The sequence below is a fragment of the Tursiops truncatus genome, chromosome 11 (genome assembly GCF_011762595.2).
Source record: "Tursiops truncatus isolate mTurTru1 chromosome 11, mTurTru1.mat.Y, whole genome shotgun sequence".
NCBI lineage: Eukaryota > Metazoa > Chordata > Mammalia > Artiodactyla > Delphinidae > Tursiops > Tursiops truncatus.
This window is the reverse complement of record NC_047044.1, coordinates 46,784,433-46,811,945: the sequence shown is the minus strand read 5'-3', so window position 1 is coordinate 46,811,945 and position 27,513 is coordinate 46,784,433. Positions and strand designations below refer to the sequence as shown.

Here is a 27,513-nt window from a genome sequence, read left to right as displayed (position 1 = left end):
CAGGATAGGGTTACCTCTGGATGAGGGGGAGATAAGGAGAGAGAACTGAGAGCAGCAAATATGTGAGTAAATCATTGTTAATGTTCTAGTCCCTGGATTGGATGATGGGTTCATTTGTCATTTAAAGTAAATGCATGAACAAATGAATTAATAGAATCATGCACAGACCATGATGGTGGGGTGTTACACACCAAGGATTGTGACTAGTCCAATTATATAAACCTGAATTCCAAAACCTAAAAGGGATAACAGGACCTGTTGATGAATTGGAAGAAGGAAAGGAAAGAGAAGTCGGTTCTGAATCCTAGGCTTTTGGCTTTAGCTCTTGCTGCAATTTACTGAGATGAGCAAACCTGGGATGGGGCATATTACACATAGTGGAATAGAGACAAGAATTTAGTGTCTGACACATTGTTTGAGATGCCCGTTAAGCATCAAAGTGGAAATGTTAAGTAGGTATTGGATATACAAGTCTAAATTCAATGATATGGTCAGGCCAGCAGATGAGTTTGGGAGTAGTTAGCCATGAGATCAGACGAGAGCCTTAGGGATACTTTGGAGTAGGAGAAGTACGGCACCAGGCCCTGAGCTATGACAGAGAGAGGAAAAGCCTACGAAAAAGACTGGCTACAGAGGAGCTAGTTGGAATGACTAGGTGGAGGAGAGGGTAGAGTTAGGGTGCTGACTAACAATTTAGGTTCTTGAGAGTATTTCTGTAAAGAATTTAATTGCCCTGATTACCAATTCTGAAAAAAGAGGGAAAGACTTTGATACATTTCTATAAGTAAGTTCAGAGCTGGGGAGAGAGCCTGGCCCAGTGGAGAGAACTCTGGATTGGGAGTTGCTCAGAAGACATACATTCTGGTCCAGGCTTGGTTCCCCCAAACCTGAGAGGTTAGGCAGGTGGCCACTCCTCTCTGACCTCCTCCATAAAGCTGGATCCAGCATTCTCCAAGCATCTCTCCCAGCTCTGAAAACCCACAGCCTTTGACTAAGCATCTACACTGAAAGAACAAAGGTTTGTTCAGTCCTGGAAAGAAGTTGCAACCACCAACCTACCCACTTCCACACCACCATGTAAATCCTGTGTTTTTTTGTTTTGTGCACTCAGAGTCTAAAACGGGTCTGCTTTTATTCAGAAGCTTTTATTTTCAAAGATTTTCTTCACTGTTTTTCCCTACATAGATTTTTTTTCTTTCCTATAAGGCACAATGTTTAAAACAGTCCAAAGCAGTATGAATATGTATTTGTATTTAACGTTTGTGCTAGAAAATACTTTTTTGTTTTCCTCATGGGATGCAGTACCATCTTAGGAGATGCTAAGTTTCTTGTCTTTGATGTGTGGGCAAATAAAGACCCAGTAATATCTACAATTTGTAGAACTTCTAGAAAGAGAATTCCTCCACACTAAATCCATTCATTCTTTCATTCACACATATTTGAGAGTCTTATATGTGTCAGGAGCTGTTGTAGGTGTTACAGGAGCAGCAGTGAGCAAGACAGGCAAGGTCCGAGTTCTCATGGAGCTCTCAGTGTAGTGAGAAATGGACAAAAAGACAAATGTTAAAAGATGGGACACGTTCTCTCTATATAATTAAAATGGGATAATGGCTAGAGGGAATGAATGACTACTTCAGATTAGGTGATGAGGAAAGGCCACATTTAGGACTTGACATTTTTAGGCAGGGCTCTGAGGAGATCCATTCTTGAGAAGGGAGGAGAGTAGGGAGAGCATTTTAAAGCTGGTGTAAACCCCTGAGGAAGAAACAAAAAACGGCAAGAAGAGCTGGTGTGCAGTTGGTGGTAGGAAGAGAAAATTGGAAGGTTAAGCAGGGCCCGACTGTGTAGGTCTTTCTAAGTCATGGTTGGAAATTGGGAGCTTTCTGTGACAGCTGTGGTCAAGCTCTAGCTGGCTGTTTCTCAGCACAGCTTTTAAATACTGGAATCCCCAGATTTTTGCCCTGGGCCCCTTTCTCTTTCAGTATTCTTTAGATCATCTCATTTAGGCTTACGGTCTTAAAAACTTTATGTAACCATTGCTCATAACTGTGCATCTCCAACCCTGGCATTAATCCTTCCCTAGCTCCAGACTCTTGTATCCATTTGCCTATAAAGTCACTCCACTTGGATTTCAAATGGGCATCTCAAATCTAACATGGCTGAATACCTGCCCAGCTGCTTAAGCAACAATCTAGGGCTTATTCTTGATTTCTCCATTTCTGTCACCACCACCCCAGTCCAATCCATCAGCAAGTCCCGTCAACTCTCTCCAAAACATATCTTGGATCCATCCACTCCTCTCCGTGTCCACTACGTCCACTCAGTCCAAGCCATCATCATCTTTCACCTGGACTCCTGCAATAATCTCTTACTTGGTGTCCTTGCTTCCACTCCTGCCCTTCTACAATCACTGACAGCACCCAACATGATCCTTTTAAAAACAAAAATCAGAATGTCACTTCCTACTTAATGTCCTCTCATGGCTTCTTAGAAAAATAAATTCAGGGACTTCCCTGGTCCAGTGATTAAGACTCCGCACTTCCACTGCAGGGGGTGCATGTTTGATCCCTGGTCAGGGAACTAAGATCCTGCATGCTGCATGGTGTGGCCAAAAAAAAAGGAAAAATAAATCCATAAACCCAAACTCAACCCAAACTCATTAAGTTTCCACAGTGATAATTGTTAACAGAGAAATAATAAAAATCAGCTTGGAAAACAATGCATGAACCTATGTAAAATGAAAAAAATATCAGAGAAGAGGAGGAAGCTTGCTAAAGAATAGAAACCCTTGCCAAAGGCTGCTGTCAAGGAAGTACAAGCCCACAAACACTCTGAGTTCAAGAGGAAGGACTGTGATATGAATACGGGAATTCTGGAGCTATCAGTCTCAGGGACAGTCTTAAGAGAGACAAGGTTCCCATCATTACATCCCCAGATTTAACCACAGCTGCTCAGCTTTGATCTATTTATCTATTGATGTTCTTAGGAAATGTCAATACCAAAACAAATCCAAATGACAACTACGTTAGATTGCTATTCAAGAGGATGAGTCTCCATTGAATTTGTGCAAAATGGGATGCCCAGTAGAACTGGAAAATCTTAGACCATTGGAGATGTAAAGACCAGAATCAAGGAAATATGGGTAATATTTGTTATTTACTGTGAGGGAGAAACTTCCACTTAAATCCCAGTTGCCTCCAGCTGCATTGTGCTCAGCTGTGTGCTCTGGACTCATTAATTAATACAGAGGTATTTTCTAGCCCTTCCAACATCTTTCTTCCAAATTCTCTTTGCTTTCCTCAAACCCTGTTGGTGGTTATAATTTAGCCTCCAACCCAGATGTTGCAAACTGAAGGCTGAATTGCCCTTTCATACGTGTGCTATTTGTCCTTGACAATGTTTTGCTGTATTGTTCTGTTTGTTTTGTTTTTAAACATATTCGTTGCAACATTTAAAAATGAGATTTAAAATTAAAATCTGCATTTCCAGCTTCTCTTTTAAAGTTGGCCCTTTCAAGAACCTTGAGTCCATATCCCTGAGTGGCAGCATGTGGAGGAAGCCGAGTGACACTTCACCTGTTGGGCGGCTCTACCCTTAGGGCAGGTACTCTCTGGTTTGCTCTCTGCTCCACCACTCCTAAGTGTCTCCCTGACGGAGACACAGCTAAGGGTCAGTTGTCGGTTATAAATATGCTCTCATGGTTGTTTTTTTGCTTATTTTGACCCATTTTACTCACTTACCCGCCTGGTCCTATAATTATTTGAGATTGGGACTCCAATTCTCACCTTTGTCTCTCAGCTTATTAAATGGAATCTAATTTCTTTCCTATCACTCATTACTCTGCTACTGACTATGTGAAGTCTCTGGGTGAACTGTTGGATAGAATCCAGAATCATCATCTGGCAGAGGATGTAGTATAGTGACTTAACTTCCAACAGCCTCCAGAAAACTTGGCTGGGAGCTTCCAGCTAAAACATAGGCTACATGTTTTAGACATCTTAATTCATACTGCACCTAAAGGCATAGAAGTCCTTTTAAAAAATCACATTTGATTTCTCCCTTGCTCCCCATATCCAGTTGGTAGCCAACTCTTCTTGGTTCTATAGCATCTTCAGGCTTTGTTACTGCCTATCTGGATTCGCAGTAGCTTCTCAGCTGGTGTAAATTTAGTTACTGCCCCAATCAACACACTCTAACACAGCTTCTTTCTAAATTAGACTTAATTATATCATGCATCACAACTACCCAAATAGAAAATATCAATAGATATGCTTAGAATGAATATGCATGGAATCAAATTCAGATTTAGCCTAACATTCAAAAGCTACCCAAACCCTTCTTCAGCCTACTTCTCATCTTTTTTTCTCACTCCACCATCCATACACCGTAACTCCAGTCGCTGTACCTGGGCTTTCTCCCCTCCAAGCCATTGCTCATGTGTTTTTTTTTTTTTTTTTTTTTTTTGCTCATGTTTTTAAAAACATGTCCATTGTTTAAGTCTCTTCAAATCCCAGCTCTTTATGACACCTTTCCAGATCTTCCCAGATGAAATTAACCTTTCCTTCCTCTGTTTTCTTGGGATGTTTTCCCCAGCTCTTATCAGAGTCTGCCTTTTTCCCCAGCTCTTATCAGAGTTATAGTTCCTTGTATTTTTCTCATGCCCTACATTTGAGCCTATGGAGGGCAGGGACCATAATTTACACATCTTTTTATTTCCTGCACCCAGCAGAGAGTTTAGCACAAGTTGAACTGAAACAAATAGAAAATCTATTTCTTGAAGCAACTTAATGACTTGTCCTTAAAAATCTGGGGTCCAATATAACTTTCAAAATAGGATTCTAAGCCTCTTTTTTTCCCCAGGATAAAATTATTTTTTTTGTTTAAACAGTTTATATGTGTGAAGTTTTAAAATACTTATTGGGAAGTATACCACATCACCCATACCAATTCTAACAAAAATGAAATAATCTGACAAATGCAGAATGTGGGACATTATATAAGACAGTGCTCCAGGACTGTTAAACAAGTGTCAATGTTATAAAAACCAACCAACCAAAAATGACAAGGATATATATATATATAGAGAGAGAGAGAGAGAGAGACAAAAAGCAAAAGTGAGAAAATATTAGCAATTAGTAAATCTAGATGAAGAGTATAGGGTATTTCATGGTACTATTCTTTGAGTTCTTCTATAGGTTAAAAACTTTCAAAATAAAAAGTTGGGGAAAAAGGAAACAGGAAGGAGCTGAAAGGACTAGTTTAATTTCCTAACTGTATTCCTTTTAGTGTATTATTAGATAAGTTAATAGCTAAATAGTGAAAACAAAACATTTATTTGGGTATACCTTTCTATTTAGGAGTAAAACCAGCTAGGAGTGAACCACATAGTTGGTTGTAAGAATTACTAAATCAGAAACGCAGTTTTATTGCTCATTAGAGGGACTTCTCATACTTTATGCTTTCTACTTTCAAAGAAAATAAACTGGAGGAAATGGATGAGGTGCGTATCAAGGAATTTTTTTCACTGCGAGTAGATTTGGAAATATTTAACAAATCCTAACTTTTCATTATCACAAGCCTCGGTATCTATGAAAGTGATTATATTGATTTGCCCTCTTTCTCTAGGTGAAAAAAACCCCCCTATATCTTTGCTAGGCTGTAGCTAAATCGATCTGGTTGATGGAGGCAGAGAAATAAATATATTGGTGTAAAAGGACAAATAGGAGATAAGGCTATGTATTTATTGCCCATTTATGTAATTACATGTGTCACTAAGGACAAAGGTCCTTAAAACAAAGACGAAAGGCAGAGTAGAAACAGTTCCCTATAGAAAGAGAGATGGATTTTCTACCACTTCCCTCTTCATGAATTTTTCTTTTGCGTGGTTACATATCCTTCTGGTTTTGTGATCACATTTGAAAACTTAACCATCTTTTTGGGCACAGTTTGATGGCTGAAGATATGCTTCACTCCAATAAAAAGAAAATGAACATTTTTCAAGAGCATTCGTAGGCTTCGAGCTGAGAGGACAGCACTTAGTTCCTGAGGTCTGATAATCATTCTGTGCGGAAGTAACTACCAGGACCACGGCACCATGGATGTGGTAGGCGAAAACGAGGCCCTACAGCAGTTCTTCGAAGGTAAGAAGCCCGTTTCCAACATCTGAGAAATGGTACTGCTTACTATCACTGTCTTACCTTTTTGGAATTCACTTGGGCTTTGAAAGAAATACTATTGTACTAACTGTCGTGAAGTCAGAAGTGCAGGTTTATTTGCTGTGTTTGTAGCAAAAAATCAATGGTATAGGGCTTCCCTGGTGGCGCAGTGGTTGAGAGTCCGCCTGCCGATGGCAGGGGATGCGGGTTCGTGCCCCGGTCCGGGAGGTATCCCGCATGCCACAGAGTGGCTAGGCCTGTGAGCCATGGCCGCTGAGCCTGCGCGTCCGGAGCCTGTGCTCCACAACGGGAGAGGCCACAGCAGTGAGAGGCCCGCGTACCGCAAAAAAAAAAAAAAAAAAAAAAAAAATCAATGGTATAGGCAGTGATTTTTAAAAATTCAGGATTTCCATCTTACAGCTTAGTTGTTAAAAGAATCAAGAGGTCAGCATACCTATGTTATTAGAATTTGTCCCTGTCCTGTGCTAGATTTTTTTTCTAATCCCTATGTTTCATAAGACTAGATTTTTCTTATCTCTAAAATTATTGAATACAACACAGGAGAAATGTAAGAGTTTACTTAAGATGGTTTTTCTGTTAATATAATTAAATACAAAACAGCCTAACAGTAAAGGAACACCTCTTCCCCCATTCCATTCTTTGTTTTTCACAACACTTTAAAAATGTGTAACTATTGAATGATGATTTTTTTTTTGAGGTTAAATATAATTTTCCCCAAGCGAAGGCTTACTATAGGACATGGTTACAAAGATTTTTTTCCTAAAAACCTGAAATAGTGGTACCCCTTCTCATATTCAGTTGGGTTGAGATTCTCATGGTGGGTCTGCTGAAAATGTCAGGAAAGGCTTGCCTTCTTGTGACACCTTTCAGGGAGCCATTGGGAGACTGCGTGTTAGTGCAGCTGCAGTTCCTTATCAGTTAGTCATGCTCAGACTTCCATGGGAAGGGAAATGTTGCCAGAGCTTTTTGCACATTTCCAGGTATTTCCCAGGAGGGAGTATGAGAATAATTGAGCGCAGACCAGCTCACTCACAGAATCCAGAGGGCAGTTAGCAGCATATGGAGAAAGTGCTTTTGGCATTTCTTGTGATTAGCAGAGTGCCTGACAAATACTAGACATTTAAAGAGTGAATGGAATTGACCCAACACCATATTGTATCGAACACTAAAGAGTGTTTATGTCAAAGAAACAGTGAGGTCACTATCAGAAGAAATTAGTACAATACAGTAGGTTCTGTGGCTCGGATTTTGCCACATGGGGTAAGAAGGAATATGAGACCTAGAGAATTATTATGTTATTTCAGCCCTATGATCCATCCCATCATGTTCTGTCTCTGACAGTGCTCAAGTCAGTGTGTCCACTTGGGTCACACAGTAGGCACACTAATGTTGCTTAATTGTTGTTGCCTGATTTTATATCCTATGTAACTTTCATTTGAGCAGTAGGTAGCAAGCTCCAAGCTACAGTTATATCTGCTTTATTTTCGGGAAACCACCAATTGATTTTATAAATACACAAAGTCTAGTTGATTTCTTTACAGAGCTAGAGAAGACCTGAAAAGTTCATCTGGTCTACCTTCTGTTTTTTGGAAGTGCTGTTATACCTATAGGGTCACTATACTGTCCTTGTTTATGCTATTTTCAGAAGTCTTTGGGGATATAGTTTCCACAAGTCCTCTGTACAGCTGATTACAAAATCTGATTTATTTTTTTATTATTATTATTATAGTATCTTTCTTAGCCCAAACTAAACTCTGGCTCTTTTGGAAGCCTTTTTAACTAGGGAGGAGTAATTTCTCCATGGAAAGAGAATAAAATAGTCAGTGTACATTATCTTTGAATGAATAAATGGAAAAGGTGGTAAGTTTTGGAAATAAAAAATGGAAGCACTAACTTAAGTTATTCCCCTTCCCCCGAAAGTCACACAGCTGGTTGTCTATTTTTTATTATCTGTTTAGCAAATATCAATCACTGACGGTGTGCCAAGTCCAACAACCACATCTTTTAAATGATAGCCTGGAGGGCTTTGAGACATTTCCTTTAGATCATGGTTTCCTTTCTGAAATATTCCTTAGAATGAGGACAGCAAGACTGGATCTGATATTCTTATGAGGAGGGCTAGTTGTTCTATGTTGTGCTCCTGTTGATACGTCAGCTTCTAATTAAATGCAAATTCATATAAAAAATCAAGGTCTGAAAAGCAAGAAAAGTTTTTGTAATTTATTACCCACCTGAAAGCTATTTTTTCTTTGCTTTCTCAGACTCTTCATTCTAAGAATCTGGATCCTAAATAATATATGTTTTTCATATGAACACTTTCGTATTAAAAACTATCTGTACTGACAGTATCATCACGAATTAAATGGCCTTGAACATCAGATCTCATGCTGATCATGCTGAATCTTTATGGTGTGTCTCAGGAAGATGATGAGAACAAAGCGTGGTTCCAGGTAGCTGGCAAACCTCATTCTATTGCCTGCCACTGATGCAATAGGTAGGCCCATTAGCTAAAGCAGAAGAGGTGGATCAAGTTCTCTAGGGAGCCCAACATCCACTGGAAACTCAGATACCATGTGAAATGTTTGGCTTTTTCAGCAAAGCTGATACCACTGCAAGAGAAAGGTTGTCAGAGGAGAGGCACATTATTTTATTTCTAATAACTAAAAATTGGTTACAACTTAAAATTCTAATAGTGGTAGATTAGTTAAATAGATTATGGTTCTTTCATATAATGGAATATTTTGTAGCTATTAAAAATGACAATGATGGGTTTCCCTGGTGGTGCTGTGGTTGAGAGTCCGCCTGCCGATGCAGGGGACCACGGGTTCGTGCCCCGGTCGGGGAAGATCCCACATGCTGCGGAGCAGCTGGGCCCGTGAGCCATGGCCGCTGAGCCTGCGCGTCCGGAGCCTGTGCTCCGCAATGGGAGAGGCCACAACAGTGAGAGGCCCGAGTACAGCAAAAAAAAAAAAAAAAAAAAAAAAAAAATGACGATGATAAGGAAAAGTGTTTATGATATAAAGGGGAAAAGCAGATTACAAATTGGTATATATAATAGAATTGAATATATATGTATTTTTCTAGAACAAAGTTTATTAAAACTGATGTGAAAACAGTTGCTATATATACATACATGCATACCTATATATGTAGAAACAATTGGACGAATACACTACAAGTATTAACAGTAGTTATTTCTTAGTGGTAGGAATATGGGGATTTTTATTTTCTTCTTTATACTTTATTATCTCAGTGCTTCAAAGTTGGAATGCATGATGTCATAGTCAGTTTTTCTTACATAAAGGAGACTGGGTTTAATTACACAAAACTCTGTTTAAGAGTTTCTTTTCTGTGTAAAGAAAAATTGTATGAAATGGATGAAAAAGAAGATTATTAGGTGTCTTCCATAGAAAACTGTACCTGGATCATGTCCTTTGGGCTGTCAGATTCTATGGGATTTTCACTCTTTATTGTCTTAGAGCTATTTTGAAACTCTGTAAATTGTAGATAATTGATATCAATGCAGTGAATTTTGTCTATAGATATGTAAATGAATTATCTCCTTTTGGGGATCAATAGTTTCAGTAAAACCCAGTTTTCCATTTATTTGTAAATTCATTCCATGGCATAGCCAGATTTAGATTATCTATCTGCTTACCTATCTCTATCTATATACATCTGTCAATCTATCTCTATCTATCTATATACCTAGATCTAGCTCTGCTGTTTGAATTCTCCTTGAACCACTTGTAACATCTTCCTGCTTCCTTCATGAAGTAAATAAAAACCTTTGACATGTGTTCATCTTACATTTATATGAGTCATGATTTTTTTTAAATGTGCTAGGATTTACATTTATTGAGCTAACATTTATTTTATTTTATTTTTTTAAAGGGAACGCTATTTATTTATTTATTTATTTTGGCTGTGTTGGGTCTTCGTTTCTGTGCGAGGGCTTTCTCTAGTTGCGGCGAGCGGGGGGCACTCTTCATCGCGGTGCGCGGGCCTTTCACTATCGCGGCCTCTCCTGTTGCAGAGCACAGGCTCCAGACGTGCAGGCTCAGTAGTTGTGGCTCACGGGCCTAGTTGCTCCGCGGCATGTGGGATCTTCCCAGACCAGGGCTCGAACCCGTGTCCCCTGCATTGGCAGGCAGATTCTCAACCACTGCGCCACCAGGGAAGCCCATGAGTCATGATTTTATCTTTAAAAATATATATCCTTTAACACTAGCCAAGTTTTAAGTTAGTTAACTTCGACTTTGTTTTATCTTAAGTTTGCACCAGATTAATAACGTTTGCTGAGCATTTACCATGCATGAAGCACTGTTCCATTCACTTTACATTCATTACCTCATTTACTTAGACTTTGTTTTATCTTAAGTTTGCGCCGGATTAATAACGTTTGCTGAGCATTTACCATGCATGAAGTACTGTTCCATTCACTTTACATTCATTACCTCATTTACTTCTTACAGCAACCCCTCAGGTAAAAAAGGAATAGAAAATGAAGTATGGAAAATCCCATTCCTCAGTTTACCTCACTTGTTTTCCATAGCTGTGACCTTACATTCTTAATTTGGTTCCTTATGGGTATTTCTTTTGGGCTACTGTGATAGCAAGATTCATCTTTTATTTCCCAGCTTTTTAGAACAGTTTATAAAAACTAATTTGAGAATATTTTATTGTTCATTATATTTAATCTTTAAAAAGAAACTTTCTAAATTGGTGAGAAGCTGTTTAGCTCATCCTCTTCATAAAGTCCTGAAGTAGGTTCTCAAATGCTTTTTGGCTTATCACGAAAGCAAAAGAGGAGATGCCTGCCCTGACTGAGCAGGGTGGGGAAAACTACATACAGTTGTCCCTTGGAAGCCGGGAGGAGATTGGTTCTAGGATCCCCTCTGATACCAAAACCCCCAAATGCTCAAGTCCCTTACGTAAAATGGCAGTAGTATCTGCATATTAACCTGTGTACGTCCTCTAGTACATGTTAAATAATCTCTAGATTACTTATAGTACCCAATACAATGTAAATGCTATGTGAGTAGTTGCTAGCATGTGACAAAATCAAGTCTTGCCTTTTGGAACTCTCTGGGATCTTTTTTCCCAAATATTTTCCATCCTTGGTTGGTTGAAATCTGCAAATGTGGAACCTGCAGACACAGAGGGCTGACTCTCCTGAAGAGATCACATGAAAGCAGAAGAGAGAAACTAGCTGAAGAAACTCCCACTCACCCATTGAAGTTTGGGAGGTGAGGGGTAGCTCCTAAAACCAGAAGCTGTGGATGGGCAGGAACCACTGGACAGCTCCTGAGATCTAAGAGGAAGAACAGTCCCTTCCGGAAGCTGCTGTCAAACAAGCTTCAAGGTATTTTCTGCCCTCCTCTCTCTGCCTGAGATTTAAATTTCTAGTTAGCTATTATTAAAGTAGGGTGGTAGGGATGCAGGGTAGGCAAAAATATCTGCTACCCATGAGCTGTACAGGAATATGATGGAGGTGTCAAGTTTTTGGGAAAATGAAGAAAATGCTGAAGATTCTGGAGCAGAAAAGCAGAGACTCAAGGGACTGACCCAGATGGAATGGATCTAGAGAGGCTTCAAGGGAGGGTTGGTAGAATTGTTGAGCACAAGAGGGATGTAGCTTGGAAAAGTGCCCAAATGGTGCCGGCACATAGTAGACAGTAATCTTTATAGAATAAAAATGAATGAAGAACAGTGCACAGACTATTCTGTTCAACAGTTTGAACTCTAGGTTCGGAGCACCCAGCAAGTTCAGATATGGGAAGAAGAAAAACTTGCCCAGTAAGCAGAGCAGGAAGCAGCAGAAAGGTTCAGTGAATAAAACAAACAGAGGCCACTGAGACAAGTGCTGCCAGTTTGTGGGAAGCCCCAGATTCCATTATTACCAGAGGTAAAGTCGTAAATGTCTTAAGTGGTTCCTGTGTATTACTTCTCCAAAAGTGAAACCAACTCTGATTGGTTGATGTTTCTGAATTCCTGTGATTGGAATCAGAAGCTCTGAGCAGCTGAATGCAGTGTAGAGGGCTGGCCCTGGGCAAGACTGTATTGCAGGTAAAGGGTATCTTTGGCCTCCGGCCAGTCTCTCAGTCTTTGTCTTTCTTTCACTTTAAGACCACCAATTTTTCACCCTCTCACATAACCAGCATCTTTATGCCCTCTTCTTCTGTCCCAATAAAACCTGAGTTTGCACAGAAGGTACAAATGGCAAAGGATCTGATGACACCTTACGTCTCTATAGAGTTTTGTATTCAATGTGCTTTCACAGAATACAAAGTCGTTTTGATCATACAAGTCAAAAAGATTACGTTCTCGAAGAGTAGGTTTGGTTGATCTCTAATGGTGGAATTTTAGACATCATGTTGCATCCTAGAAACGCTGAAATTATCCCACAGAGGCAGGTTCTCCTTGTTTATTGATCAGGCCACCTCTGTTTCTGTTTTTGGAGACACTATGGACTTTCTAGGGGACTGGGAATGAGAATACGTCAGGGACAAGAAGAACAACCCAAATCACGCAAGCTGCTTATAATTATTTGAACACTTCTGTCTGATGTTGGCAGGTGATTAGAAATTGTGTTGATTGTCATGAAGCATCCAGAACAAAGAGGCGTGGGCTTGGTGCCATTAAGAAAAAAAATCCCTTTTCTTCTTTCACGCTGGGATCCCCAAGGTGAAGCCGATTTCATTAGAATTTAAAATGTGCTGTAACTAGGTCAGAGCTAACTTCTGTCACCTGCACACACCCTACATTTGAGAACTGCCAACGTCATCAGCAACTGGAGGGAATCCGGGAACAAAATCACTCAGACAAACGCTTCTAAGAGGAGACTACACCACCTTCTTTGGTGTTATTGATGTTGTCATCTTTTCAGCTTGGGAGTTAGAAGTCAGCTCCTGGAAGACTCCACAATATCTTGGAAGCTAAACGTTGAATACATGGACAATTGTGGAAAAAATAGATAACATAAAACAAGAAATAGTTATCACCTGTAATCTCACCACTTAGCGATAACAGCTGTTCACATTTTGGTGTTGATCTTGTGTGTATTTTTTTTTAATGGGATCATACTCTTTATATTCTTTAATAATGGAGTTTTTCATGGAGTATAGAAGGAAACATCTCTTCTTGTCATTACTTATTAATTTATAACAGGAGTCTGAAAGTAATGGCCCACAGGCTAAATCCGGCCTGCAGCCTGATTTTGTAAATTAAGTTTTATTCACTCATTCATTTAAATATTATCTGTGGGACTTCCCTGGTGGCACAGTGGTTAAGAATCGCCCTGCCAATGCAGGGGACATGGGTTTCACCCTTGGTCTGGGAAGATCCCACATGCCACGGAGCAACTAAGCCCGTGCGCCGCAACTACTGAACCTGCACTCTAGAGCCCGCGAGCCACAACTACTGAAGCCCGCACGTCCTAGAGCCCATGCTCCGCAACAAGAGAAGCCACCGCAATGAGAAACCCACGCACTGCAATGAAGAGTAGCCCCTGCTCGCCGCAACTAGAGAAAGCCCGTGTGCAGCAACGAAGACCCAACACAGCCAAAAATAAATAATAAATAAATTAAAAAAAATAATAAATATTATCTGTGGCTGCTTGGATGCTGTGATGGCAGAGTTGAATGGTGGCAACGGAGACCTTATGGCCCTCAAAATCTAAAATAGTATCTGGCTCTTTATAGGAAATGTTTGCTAACCCTTGATCTAAACCTAATTAATAACAACTATTATTTATTGAGCACCTACTATGTACTGGGTATAGAATCATAATCTTCCATAAGAAGAACATTCCAGGAAAAGGGAATACCAGTGTGAAGTCCCTAAGCTTGGAGTGGTTAGGGGCAGGGCTGGAGTGGGAAGGGGCAGGGGACAGTGTTGAATGACAATGGGGTGGGCGGCCAAAGATGACGTCAGAGTTTGGATTTTTATTCTCAGTGTGATAGGAAACCAGTGGAGGGTTTTAAGCAGGAGAACAGGCAGAACTTGCAGATGGATGGGATGTGGGGGTGAGGAAGGCAGAGGAATCAAGGTGATGCCTAGGTGTTGGTGTCAGTAATTGGTGGATTTAGTACAATGTGTTCAGCTGTGGAATAATGGGTGCAAGTGCACTTGTGCGTGTGTGTGTGTGTGTGTGTGTGTGTGTGTTCATGTGCATATGTGTGAAATCAAGAATTCGTTTGGGACACTTTACGTTTTAGCTGCCTTTTAGAGAACCAGGCAGAAGTGATGACGAGGCAGTTGGATATTTGAATCTGGAACCCAAGGGAGGGGTCTGGGCTATAGATATCAATTTGGGAGTTATCCGCGTATGGTTGGTGTTTAAAGCCCTCAGACTAGATGAGGTCACCAAGAAGGGAGTCAGACAAGAGGACCCCACGATAACATTTAGGGACCCAAGTGAGAGCAACCAGCTAAGGATGTTAAATGAGGTGGGAGGAAAGCCAGGAGAGTGTGGTGTTAAGCTAGGAAAGGATAGTGTTTCAAAGAGGGTGTGGTCAAATGTTTTAAATGTTTCTGAAATGCCAGTTAATTGAGCATAGAATTTGGGAAGGAAGGTTGTGGGTGACCGTGACAAGTGGTTTCCATGCAGTAGGGGAAGAAGAGAGAATGGAAGGTGAGTGGCTCATATGGATAATGCTTTTGAAAAGTCCTGTTGTGCCAGGAGCAGAGAAATGCGGCAATAGCCAGAGGAAGTGCGGAGGCAAGAGGGTTTTTACTTGATAATTTTGTTTTTAAGACGGGAGATACGAAAGCTTGATGTGCAGATGGAATGATTCATTGTGGAGGAATAAACGTTTGATGCGGAAGAGGGAGGGGGATAATTGTGGGAGGGGAACCTTGAGAAGGTGGGTGAGGATGGGGCGGAGAGAGCTTGCCCTTAGGTACCAGGAACACTTACTGTCTTGCAAGGGAGGAAAAGAGGAGTATCTGGAACACATGCAGGTAGTGTGGTAGGTTTCAGGGTGGGAAGCTGAGACAGGTTACTTCTGCTTTACCTGTGAAGCCAGGTGGTGGGAGTATGGTGGGGGACTGTTGGGGGCTTTAGGAGGGAGGATAAATTATGAAATGATCTTCTTAGTTAGTGTATTAATTTCCTAGGGCGGACATAAAAAATTACCACAAACAGGTGGCTTAAAGCAACAGAAATTTATTCTCACAATTCTGGAGATAAGAAGTCTGAAATCAAGGAGTTGGCAAGGCCACAAACGCTGAAGCCTCGAGGGAAGAATCCACTCCATGACTCTCTCTAGCTTCAGGTGGTGCTGATGATATCCTTGGTATTCCTTGACTTGTAGACTAATCACTCTCATCTCTGCCTCCATCTTTACATCACCTTCTCCATGAGTCTCTTGTATCTGTCACTTCTCTTACAAGGACACTCATCATTGCCCTTAGGGCCCACCCTAATCCAGGATGATCTCATCTTGAAACACTTAACTTTATTATACCTGCCAACACCCCTTTTCCAGTTAAGTTTTCACTCACAGGTTCTGAGTGGTCATACATTTTGGGGTCCATTTTTCAACTCACTACACAGAGTAAAAAGCAAATCGGCCAGGAAATAGTAAGAATGCTAGTCAGTGCCATGTTCATTTGAGATTTGTGGTTAATTACTTTAAGTGAGGTTAGTCACTACATTTGTATGATTTTCTCAGCAACATTCAGCTACTCGATGCAATCTTGGAGTGGGTGAAGAATTGGGTTTAACCAAAGTCAGGATTTTCTCATGTGAGTTCCACAGGTGGAAAGAAGAAAAGGGACTTACAAGCCTTTGCAAGGGAGTAATTAGAGTGATGGACCATGGAATTTAAGCTGGGTAACAGAGGAGTGGAAGGGGATGAAGAGGTTTGGAAAAGTGGGGATAAGGTTCATGAGCAGAGGATCTCAATAGGTGAAGGTATTAGAGTAGGGGTATAAATGTCGGGAAGGTCAAGCTGGTCAAAGAACATGACACTTGAAACTGAGATTTCAGAGAATGGTGTGATTATTGGTGATGCCGAGGTTTAGGAGAGGGTCATGGGAAGTGGTGGCTGAGGTAGGATAGAGGTGAGGAGTTTAAGAACCTGAGAGGCTGTGATATTATTGGGTGGATGTTGAAGCAACCAGCAGCGATGGCAGGAGTAGTGTTAGAGAGAGGGAGGGAGGTACCAGATGCTGAATGTTCAATGAGAAAGGAATAGTGACCGAGAGGTTGGTAGATGATATTATTGGCAGGAGGTGGCCTGGTCATTGGCATATACCAAAGCTCGTGAAGGAGGGAGGAAGAAAATTGATCTGGAAGCAGCAATGCAGAGCAAGGAGAACACCTCTCCCGTTTTCAGGCCCCAGGTATATGTGGGAAAACCTTTATTTGAGGTGTTCCATAATTTAACCATTTCTTATCATTGGACATGTAGGCTTGTGCTAGGTTTTTCCCTGTTAAATACATACCATTATAACAATTTCCCCCCAAACCCTTAGTTATTAACTTTGTATGAATCTCCCCAAAATATAATTGTTGGAACATAGTATTTTTTTTTTAATTTTGGTCTTTGGTATTGCCAAATTATCTGCTAGGAAGTTTTAAAAAAAAAATCCATCTGCAGACTGTCCCTATCACCACTACCTGATATTAATTTACATTTTTTGACATAAAAAAAGTTACTCTCTATTCAGAGTCCTTAACTTGGGATGAGATTCTGGAGGGGACTTGAACCCTCTGAAATTGGGTGGAAATGTGTATATGTGTAGGCACATACTTATAGGGAAAGTCTCTGTAGTTTTCATCAGATGATCAGTGAGGTCTGTGGCCCACAAGAGCTTAGAAACTCTGCTCTAGCCCCAGGCTGTTGGCTGCTTCTCTCACCTGCCCTGCCTGGAGCAGCCCACAGTTGAGGAGGGTGTGCTCTGAACCAGGCGGGAGATTCTGGACTGGAGCATGCTTTAACAATCAAAGAATCTAGGAACAGATTCTACTCAAAATGTTGTTAAGGGATGGGAAAGGGAAATTTGATAGCATTATTAAAAGCAATGATGAGGGACTTCCCTGGTGGAGCAGTGGTTGGGACTCTGCACTCCCAATGCAGGGGGCCCAGGTTTGATCCCTGGTCGGGAACTAGATCCCACATACGTGCCTCAGCTAAGAGTTTGTATGCCGCAGCTAAGGAGCCCACGACCTGCAACTAAGGAGCCCGCCTGCTGCAACTAAGACCTGGCACAACCAAATAAATAAATATTTTTTTTTAAAAAAAAAGCAATGATGAAAAAAATCCCTGTTTCATCTTCATCTTCTGAGCTGTAACAGTAGCAGTAATCATTTACACCAAAACTATACTGCAACCAGAAAGGGAGCAAATTCTTAAAAGTCTGTTCTCAGTTTTAATGGTGGATATAGAAAATCAGATGCCTTCTCCCTGAGCAGTTGACCTGGCCAGGAAAAGTGGTTATTTCCTCTACTTTGGGCTTCCTTCTATCCCTGGGGCCACATCAGTGGCATTTGAAGAGATGCTTCCAGGGGTCCAGGTGGTGCCCAGTTTGATAGGAGGAAGCCCCTGGCAGTGGGTCAACATCTGTTGGTTATCTGCTTCTAAAAAGATTCTGGAATTAGGTTAAATTAAAAGATACCTTAAAAAATTGATGTATATAAGGGAAGGGAGAGAGTAACAGAACTTCCTCAGGGGAGCAATAGTGAAATTAAGTTATCTGTGGGTCAGCAAGGGATTCAGAACTCTTTCCTTGACTCTACCTCTCCTTCCAAATATTCATCAATCTTTCTCCTCCCTTTCATCACTAAACTCTGAAAAATACCCACTCTCTTCATTCTTCACATCCCATTCACTTTTCAACCCAGTCTTCTCTGGCTTCTGCTCCAACTTACCCTTCTGAAATTTCTCCTAATTGCTAGATCGTATTAAAGATCGTCGGCCCTCATCCTCCTGGTGTCCTCTCTTCATCGACGTTTGCTCACAGAAACTTTCCTGTTCGATCCCATGGCATCTTCGCCTCTGATTCTCATCCGGTGTCTCTGTTACCTCTCAGGGGCACTCGCTAGTACACCCTCCTCCTTCTCTGCCCCAGGGTCCTGTTTTGGAAACTCTTTTATTTGAGCACCAAAAACTCACCCTGAATGGTTTCATTTACTCCCATGGATCAGCATTTCCCCAACCCTATTGCCACATTCCAGACCTATAGTTACAGGTGTTTAATGTACACTTGTATGTGCCGAGTGTGCCTTAGTTTCACCAAAGCAGTGCGTTCAAAGTGGAACCCATTATCCTTCCCCTCCCTGATTCCAGTCTTCGCTGCTTCCTATACCCCCTTCGGTGTTCACCAAACCTCCTAAACTAGAAACCAGGGTGTCACCCTTACGGGCTCCTCCCATGCTCTACAGCTAATTGTTTACCAAACTGTTGCTAAATGTTTTCAACTGCAGCCTCCCCTTTGGATCTTCACCTCTTGCAAGAGCCTCCTAATTTGTTTCCCTGAGCTGACCACCTTCCACTTCACTATTGGCTCACCTGAACGCCATTACTTAAACATTTCTGTTGACTCTCCATTGCCTGAGCTTAGCATATGGTCCCAAGGTAACATTTCAGTGTCCTTATCTCTGAGACTCCCCCATCCTCACAGTTGTGAGAGGCAGTTTGATGTAGTGGATAGGAGCTTGTTCCAAGGCCAGAGTTCTAATCCTGACTCTGCCCCTTGCTAGCTATGTGATCTTAGGCAAGTTACTTAATCTCTCTGTGCCTCAGTTCTGTATAAAATTAGATACTACTACTACCTATCTAATGAGGTTATTGTGAAGGTTCAGTGATTCAATATGCATGAGGTTCAGAACAGTACCTCAGTTAGTACGTTTATCACCGTCATCATCATCAGTATTGTTATTAATGTTTCTATACCCCAGCTATGCTGAGCTTTTCATGGTTTCTTAAAAACACCTTTTTATAACACTGGGTGTTTGTGCCGTTTGCCCCAAATGCACTTTCCTACTTCTTCATCCTGTGAAGCAAAATTCTCCATGCTTCTCCAGCACTTTTTCCATACCTTTGGATGTGCACCTTTCGCGCTGAGGTTTAGTTTATAGGTCTACTTGTCTATCTCCCCAGAAGATAGCGAGTACCTCCAGGTGAGGACCTGACTTTGTCTCATTATCTATGCAGGCTTATTGTCTTGAATGTAGCTGTTACAAAAAAAAAGAGAGAAATATTTGTTAAATATGTGTTAAGTCAAAGAGATTCTTGACCAAAACTTCTGATAGAAAGGCAGGCACCTTTATTGCATCATACAAAGGTTGTGCTCCTTTTCTTATGTATATATATATATATTTTTTTTTTCTTGCTGTACATGGGCCTCTCACTGTTGTGGCCTGTCCCGCTGCGGAGCACAGGCTCTGGACGTGCAGGCTCAGCGGCCATGGCTCACGGGCCCAGCCGCTTCGCGGCATGCGGGATCCTCCCGGACCGGGGCACGAACCCCTGTCCCCTGCATTGGCAGGCGGACTGTCAACCACTGTACCACCAGGGAAGCCCCTTATGTATATTTTAATATCAGAATCAACTCTGGTGGGGGGGAAATCACAGCTCCTCATAAACATTTTTTTATGTAGATTACTCTTAGATCTGTGACCCATGGCAGATATCTTCCCCTAGGTGTGATAACTCTGTTTCCCCTAAAAAGAACTCTTTATTAGCAGGAAGGGAGTGGAGGTGGTGTAGTGTTCAGTAGGAAACATGGCAGAGATGCTATCTGGGGATGGAGAGAATTCAAAAACAAGTCCTTCCGTGAGAGGTTCAGGCTATAACTCAAAATGGGTTATAGCTGAGATTCAGAATCATTACCTGGGAGTCACTGGGAGATACTAGGAGACAAACAGAAGAGTAGACTCTCTAGTTTTGACAAAAGTAGAGATCTAGGCACCAGGAAACCAGTCAAGGTAATGGACCCTGGGTTGCAGGAATGATCTTGGAGTTCATCTGATCACAGCATCTTTCCCATTTCTGAGGTTGCATTTCACAGGCCACCCATATCAGCTCTGGAAACTGGGCACCAGTGCACATCATGCACACTGTCTCTGAGCTCCCGACACCAGCCGGCATGTGTGGTGATGAGCGACATAGTAGTCAGAGCATAGGCTTTGTATCCAGATTTCCCTGGGCTCAAATCCCTCCTCTACCATGCACTCGAGATGCTGCTTTAGCAAATGACTGGGTCTCTCTGAGACTGTTTCCTCATCTATTAAATGAAGCAGGTATTACTTCATAGGAGAAAAGTTAAAGAATTAAGTAAAATGATATACGTGAAGTACTTTGAATAGTGCCTGACCTACAGTTATTGCCCAATGAAACAGTATTATCAGTCTTTTGTAATTAAGAAAAACGTTTATTCTTTTAATGGAGCTCCCAGAAGCCATCTGTGATCAGTAAGGAAACCTCTACCATTTAATGAATGCTTGACTTTATGCTAGACCTTATACAAAGGCCTTTAGCTGTATGTATTCTTAATTTGTACAACAAAATGAACAGGCAAATAATGTTATCATCATTTTAGTGATGAGGAAACAGAGATTCAGAAAAGGTTTGTACCTTGCCCAAGGTGACACAGCTATTATGTATCAGAGCTTAGAGTTGGACAGATGTCTGTCTTTCTCCAAAGGCCTGTGCTCCTTGCCTCTCTGCAGTGTCCTCCAAACAGGTTGCAAGGGGGCATCTGCAAAGTTAGCTGGAACTTAATGGCTCCTCTTAAAATAACCAGAGCTTTTGTGTGTGTGTGTGACAATGTGCGCGTAATTCCATTGTATAGTTGAAATTATTCTGGGATGTGAGCTGTTGGAACTTAAGTGCCATGTGGCATTTTTTGGCAAAGCCCAGCTCTGGCACCATAAGATGAAGTGCTAGCAGTAAAAAGGCAGTGGTTTATGTTCATGGAGCAGGCAGCTACAGAAACTCAAAAGATAAGGCTACGAATAAGCATGCAAAGATATAAGAACAGCAACACTGACCTGTAGTACTGCTTGATGCAAAACAAGAATCCACAGAGGGAATTTAGGAAGTTGGGTTTGCTCAGAAGTGTAGTAGAAAATACTAACTCTCAATATTGTCCTTTTTGGTACCCAGGCTCAAGACATAAAGTCCAGTAAGATGGTACCCCAATATTTGACACCTTCGTATTAGCAATATAAGAAACCATTGTCATGTAAAGCAACGGGGAGTAATGTGTTCTAAGGCTAACATCATATGACTTGATAATTGGAAATAGTATCGCTCTCATGGGATTAAAGTGATCAATATCCTCAAGTATTAGAAGCCAAGAAAAATGCTTCCTAGAAATCTCTATGATATGCACTTGATGGCAGAAGCCTTAGTTCAGGCAGACCTGGGTTCAAATCCTGATTCCTCTGCTTCTTAATTTTGTGACCTTGGGCCAATAACATAACATTGTAAATTTCAGTTTTCTCCACCTGTAAAATGGAGATAATAACACCTTCCTCTTGGCGTTGTGAGCATTAATGATAAAATATTAAAATGATGAAATAAATGATAGTTATTGATTTTTATTATAACATTTGCAAGTGTGGAGAAACAAAATTGCTTGCTCTATTTATTTTGAAACAAGAATGAGTAAAAGCTACATATATATATTCATACTTTTTTTTCAAAGAAACACTCCTGTCCCCAGGGAGTTATTACAACTTTTACGTGTTCACATTAATTCCAGAGCCTTTATAATCATAAAACCCATTTATAGCCTTTAGTTGCCAAGCAACAAAGGACAAAGTACTGAGTATTTCTTTTTATTGCAAAAGGTTCAGCTTTTCCATGCTGGTCTTGAAATCAACATTTTTCAGAAAAAAACAGAACAGTGAAACTTAATACCATATCTTTAAGGGTTAGTGGGCATTTCTTGTTTGGAGGTTGAATCAAAGCTGAAAGGAACAAGTTGTTATCATTGTTCTTGACTAGTCTACAGCACTTGTCCTAATTTTATAGTAAATCTGTAAGAGGTTCTGAAGTTGGGACACTGCAAACTCAGTTTAAAGAGAGAACTTGTTTCATTTTACCTCTATTCTGTGATGCTCTACCTGTAAGAAAACTAGTTCTTTGATCTGTCAGTTGTCTTTTGGAAAAGGCTAGGGTGACGTAAAATACATATGAAAAATGTTATCTGCTGACCCCAAACAGGTTATTCAACCATGCATTGGCAGGGTTTGAGAAGTTGGCTTTGAAGCACATAACTAAATTCCCTAATTCTTTGAAAGGTATCAAAGCTTTTAATTACTTCTATTATTTTTGTCTGTGGATAATCAGTAAGTAAAGGTTGGGAACCCCAAAAGAATCGAAAGAATATATTACTGTTTGACATCCTATAAAATATCCTAGTTGAACTAATATTTTTAAAAGCTTATAAAAGCATGTATGGAAACAGTTTTTTAAATTTGCATAGCTATTTCTCTATTCGTGCATACTAAAACAATACAAAAGCAGATCGGAGTATCTTGATGGGAATTTTACTCTCTTGGCCCATATGCATTCTGTGTGTGCAGTGGGATTCTGTGGATGGAAAGTGTGGAGACAAGGATCCTCGTTTTTTTCTTCCCGTGTGGGTTAGAGAAGCTTGCTGCTTTGAAACAAATCTGTAAAGTCACATAAGATGTTTATATGCAGGAAGAGGCAGAAATGACACCTACAAACTATTTCTTATAAATTCTACAAGGTAACAGCTAGTCAAGGTTCTTCTGCTGAGAGTAATGTCCTTTGGGACGATTTTTGTGCCTGAATATAAAAGTGTAAGAGCTAGCTATTAGCGTGACTAGGCTAATTCCGATGGACCAGAAGAGGGACACTATTATCCACACATCTCAAGAAGTGCTGTGCCTTAAGAAGCATTTGGAGTACTACTGTTTCTTCTTTTTATTTACATGGGCATAAGAGAGACACACACACATATCTCTCCCTTCCCCTGGGAGAAGCAGGCTTCTGTGTGAAGATCTGAATGGACCTTTCATGGTGGTGAGGACGACAGGGCTGTAAACCATGCTCAGGACCTGGTTCGCCTTTTACTGGCTATTTATGGAAATGTTGGGAAAAACCCCAAAATCCATACCCAGCCACCAATTTTTACAGTTCCTTATTTTGCCAGTTCTTTCCTAACCCATCTTCGAAGTTTCCTTCTCACTCTTCCATTTGTATTATGCTTGTTTATAGAGTTTGAAATTTTACAAACTCTTTCACTTCCTTCAACTCATTGGTCCCTCATGCAACCCTGAGAGGAAGACTTTTTATGGTGAAAGAAACGGATCCTTAAAGAAGTTGACAGATGTGTCTAAAATCACAGGGCTGGTGGCCAAAGCTTTGTCTTTTCCTTCCAAGCCCAAAGCTCTTCCCATCTGCATACCACTTTGCCTTCCCAAAGGAAAAAGTGGGTAAGGACATGTATTGCCTTATTGGCTTCCATATTCTAGGGCTCGATGTCAGAAAAATACTTAAGTCAACATGGTAGATCTTTGGAGAAAACTCCTCTTTTTTATCCTCTCCCTCACTTAACTCTAGTTACTACATACTCTACTGGCCACTGGCTACCCAACTCCTCTCCAGAGCAGAGCCAGCAAGCGCCTATATTTTAGGCTTTCCCCTAACCTCCTACTTTGATGAAACTGATCTTCCCTGAGTTTAGCAGTTGTTTTACTCTTCTGACTCCTGTGTTTGGGATAGGGGTGAGGAACAGAGAAGGAATAGGAAGGAATGAACACTTATTATGTACCAAGCACTAGTAGTATTAAAGGAAAAAATTCAATGACTCTTGTTGAAGCATGATAAGGAGGACTTTATTCAAGGGAGGGACTGTTGTAGTAGGCAGTAACCACTGGGATGGAATTTTGCAGTGGGGGAGAGAGATTGGGCTCAACTCCAAATACAGCAAGTGGGAAATTATAGCCAAGGAGCAGGGTAAGGGGGAGATTCTTCATAAACTGGCCTAACAAGATTCTTCCTGAAAGTAGGCTCGGTGATCTGACACCACCTGGGGGCTGGTGGAGGATGAGGAACTCGATTGATCTCGAGCGTGATCAGATATGAAGGACGAGGGATTCTGGTTAAACTGATTTATCGTGATTCTTGCTAAAACTGGAAAATGAAGAGAGAAACATGGAAATAGACCTCACTGAAAAGTTCAAGGGAGCCTGAATACAGTCCGGTCAGGGAGAGAATCTGTTAGTAGTGGGATTATAGATAGATGTTATCACTTTTAGTCTGCAAGCAATGCTTTAAGGTGATAAAACCCACCTCCTTTTTTTGATAAGGAAACAGTCCCAGAGAGTTTCAAGACCTGGAATTTAACCCAAGTCTGCCTGACTTGCGATTTCCCAAAGCTCCTGCTTTCCTTGCCTCCAGGTTACATGGGGCTCCCTCCTTCCAGAACACCCTCGCCCCCCGCCTTGTCCACCTGGCTAACTGCCTTTCACTCTCGGGGTCTCTGCTTTGGCACCCTCCCTTCAGGGCTAGCACATATTCCATAGACCTTTGCATTTCACCCTTCGAAGCATGTATTGCCTTTTTCTGTGTCCGTCTCCTGTGGACAGCTAGAAGGAAGGAACTATGTCTGATTCATTCCTGTAGCCTCAGCAGCTAGGGACTGGCACATAGTGGGCACTCAACCATATTTGCCAAGTCAATAAATAAACTCCAAGCCTGGTCTCTTTTCAGGATCCCAAGTCTTCTGGATTTCCCTCCTTTATTTCTTGCATCGGAGAGGACATGAGCCTGTCCTACACCTGGCTGAAGACTCAGCCCTCAGCCAGTGCTCTGCTGGGCTGTCCCCTCCCTATGAGGGTTGGTAGGAAGGAAGGCATTGCCGAGGCAGGCAGGAACCCTGAAAGCCACACGGTGAGAAGCTTCCTTGTCATATTTTCCTGAATTTGTGCAGGGTCTGCCCATGAGGCATTGATTTAATATTCAGCACTGCCTGTTGCAGATAAGCCAACTCCCCTGTAAAGCCTGTGTGTGGTGTCTCCTCTTTGGCTTCCCTTCCTTTGGGATGTCTTCCTCTTCATCCTTCTCTTTCTCCTTCTTCCTTCTTCCTCTTCCTCCTCCATTTTGGTCTTTGGCAAAATTAGACTTTCTAATAGAACAAATCACAACAATAATTCTTCAAACCCTGGGCATAAAATAAATGAGAGGCGTTGATGAATTCCTATACCATTTAAAAGAAATGTGCTCGGTTTCAGTTTCCCAAATTTGTCTTCCATGGTTAAAAATTAATATTGGTTAACATGCAGTTGATTATGTTTTATTTCTCTTCTTTTGTTTTATTATTCCTGTATGTATTAACATTAGTATGTGCTTTTGAAAAGAAAATGGACAAAGCTTAACCTTCATGTTGAAGGGCTGGGAGGAGGCTTAGTTGTAAGGTTCCAAAACTCCTGGAGAAATGAATCCCCAGGCTCCCAGAAAGGCCAGAGGATCTTGCTTAGTTTATATTTCAAATAATTAATTTAAAAGGAGAATAAGTATGAACCTGATAATCAGCTAGTGAAGACGCTGAAACACTTTCATGAAAATTGAGATACCTAATGCAGTAGACAGACCGTTTCCCTCTCCTACCTTAAATCCTACCAATTGTTAGATTATTCACCCAGAAGCTGTGCCACAAGGGCAGATCTTAAAAGGTACCGAGCCAACCAGCCGTCATTTATTATTTACACTGAGCAACCCTGGGTTTGTGAAAAAGCAATACAGGACACAGTCACGTGGAACTGTAATAATGTTAATGCTGAAAGATCTTAGATCTATATTTCTAAGTTATAAATGGCAGGCACCATCAGCCGTTCCACCTTCTTTCCTCCTAACAGAAGCTTAATCTGTTCAGACAGAGGAGAGTCCTTGAGCCCAGGAAGGATAGGTTCTAATGTAATTGATCTAAACCAGTTATCCTAATCTCAGTGGCCTCCTCCCTCTTCCCTTGCCCTCATAATTCAGCAACCATAACTCTTCCAACAACCTTTTTATAAAGGGTAAATTCCTATATTTTCTGAAGTACTTAACAATATTAATTATAGTTTGATGTGTCCTTTAAATTTCTATTAGGAATGTTATTGTTTTTATTAGTTTTTGACTGGTTTGCTCCAACCCAACTTTCTTTCATTATTTTGCATGATTTTGCAGAAGGCAGGGTGGTTCAGGAATATGTATGTTATGTTACAGTAGAAAACACTGCAGTAAGAACCCCTGCAATAACAACTGTGTTATTGCGACTTGAGCAAGTTACTTAAGCTTGCTGAGGCTGTTTGCTCCTCTGAAAAATGGGAGTAGTACTAGACCTATCTGACAATAAAATTATTGTTCGGATTAAGTGAGAAAGTAAATGTAAAATTCTTAGCAAGGTATTGGTACGTAAAATGTGTTCAACAAATTTACCAAGTATTATTATTATTATTCTCCATTGACCGTCTCTCATGTGGCTTGACTTCTGATTCTTTCCTGCTTTGTTGGATCTCCGCCAGACACCCTACTATTTGTCCACATTCCTCTTAAGGTATGGGGCCCAGGTCATCAAGATTGGACCTGTGCCTAGAGGAACAGGGACCTTACCCTCCCAGTTCTGTCCTCAGTGCTTTCATTATTATAAGCCTACATTAGTTTCTTTGTCTCCCCAATACTTCTTCATGATGACAAAATTAAACTGATGTCTTTATCACTTATTTACGCAAAGGCAAGTTTCCCCATCTCATATTTACATAATGGAAAAAAATCAATGGAAAGCTGAATGCTTAATCTACTAAATTCCATCGTGTCAGAGTCAGCCATCAATCCAGTTGCCAAGATTTGACCTGACTCTTTTTTTTTTTTATTGGCGTATAGTTGATTTACAACGTTGTGTTAGTTTCTGCTGTACAGCAAAATGAGTCAGTTATACATATAAATATATCCATTCTTTTTTTTAATTCTATTCCCATATGGGTCATCACAGAGTAGTGAATAGAGTTCCCTGTGCTATAGGTTCTTACTAGTTAACTATTTTATGTATGGTACTATGTCTATGTCTATCCCAATCTCCCAATTTATCTCTCTCCCCTGCTTCCCCCTTGGTAACAAATAAGTTTGTTTTCTACACCTGTGACTCAATTTCTGTTTTGTAAATAGGTTCATTTGTACCATTTTTTTAGATTCCACACATAAGCGATATCATATGATATTCATCTTTCTCTGTCTGACTTACTTCATTCAGTGTGACAATCTCTAGTGACCTGAGTCTTTTATACTGTATTTTTACCTTGTTCATCTCCTTCAGGCCATTTGCATACATGGCAGGTTTGCCTTTTCTATACTTGTCCAAATCACAA

The 27,513-nt window shown here is 40.9% G+C and overlaps 1 protein-coding gene across 1 annotated transcript in view; it reads left to right on the top strand.

Annotated features, from left to right (window-relative positions):
* Window positions 1-3,017: 3,017 nt before the first annotated feature.
* The window catches only part of MYRFL (myelin regulatory factor like), a 119,043-nt gene continuing 94,547 nt past the window's right edge, over window positions 3,018-27,513 (top strand). The window contains exons 1-2 of the mRNA XM_073789228.1: window positions 3,018-3,142; window positions 3,490-6,140. Coding sequence (XP_073645329.1) covers window positions 6,095-6,140 — 46 coding nt within the window. The 5' untranslated portion in view covers window positions 3,018-3,142; window positions 3,490-6,094. The remainder of the gene's footprint in view (window positions 3,143-3,489; window positions 6,141-27,513) is intronic.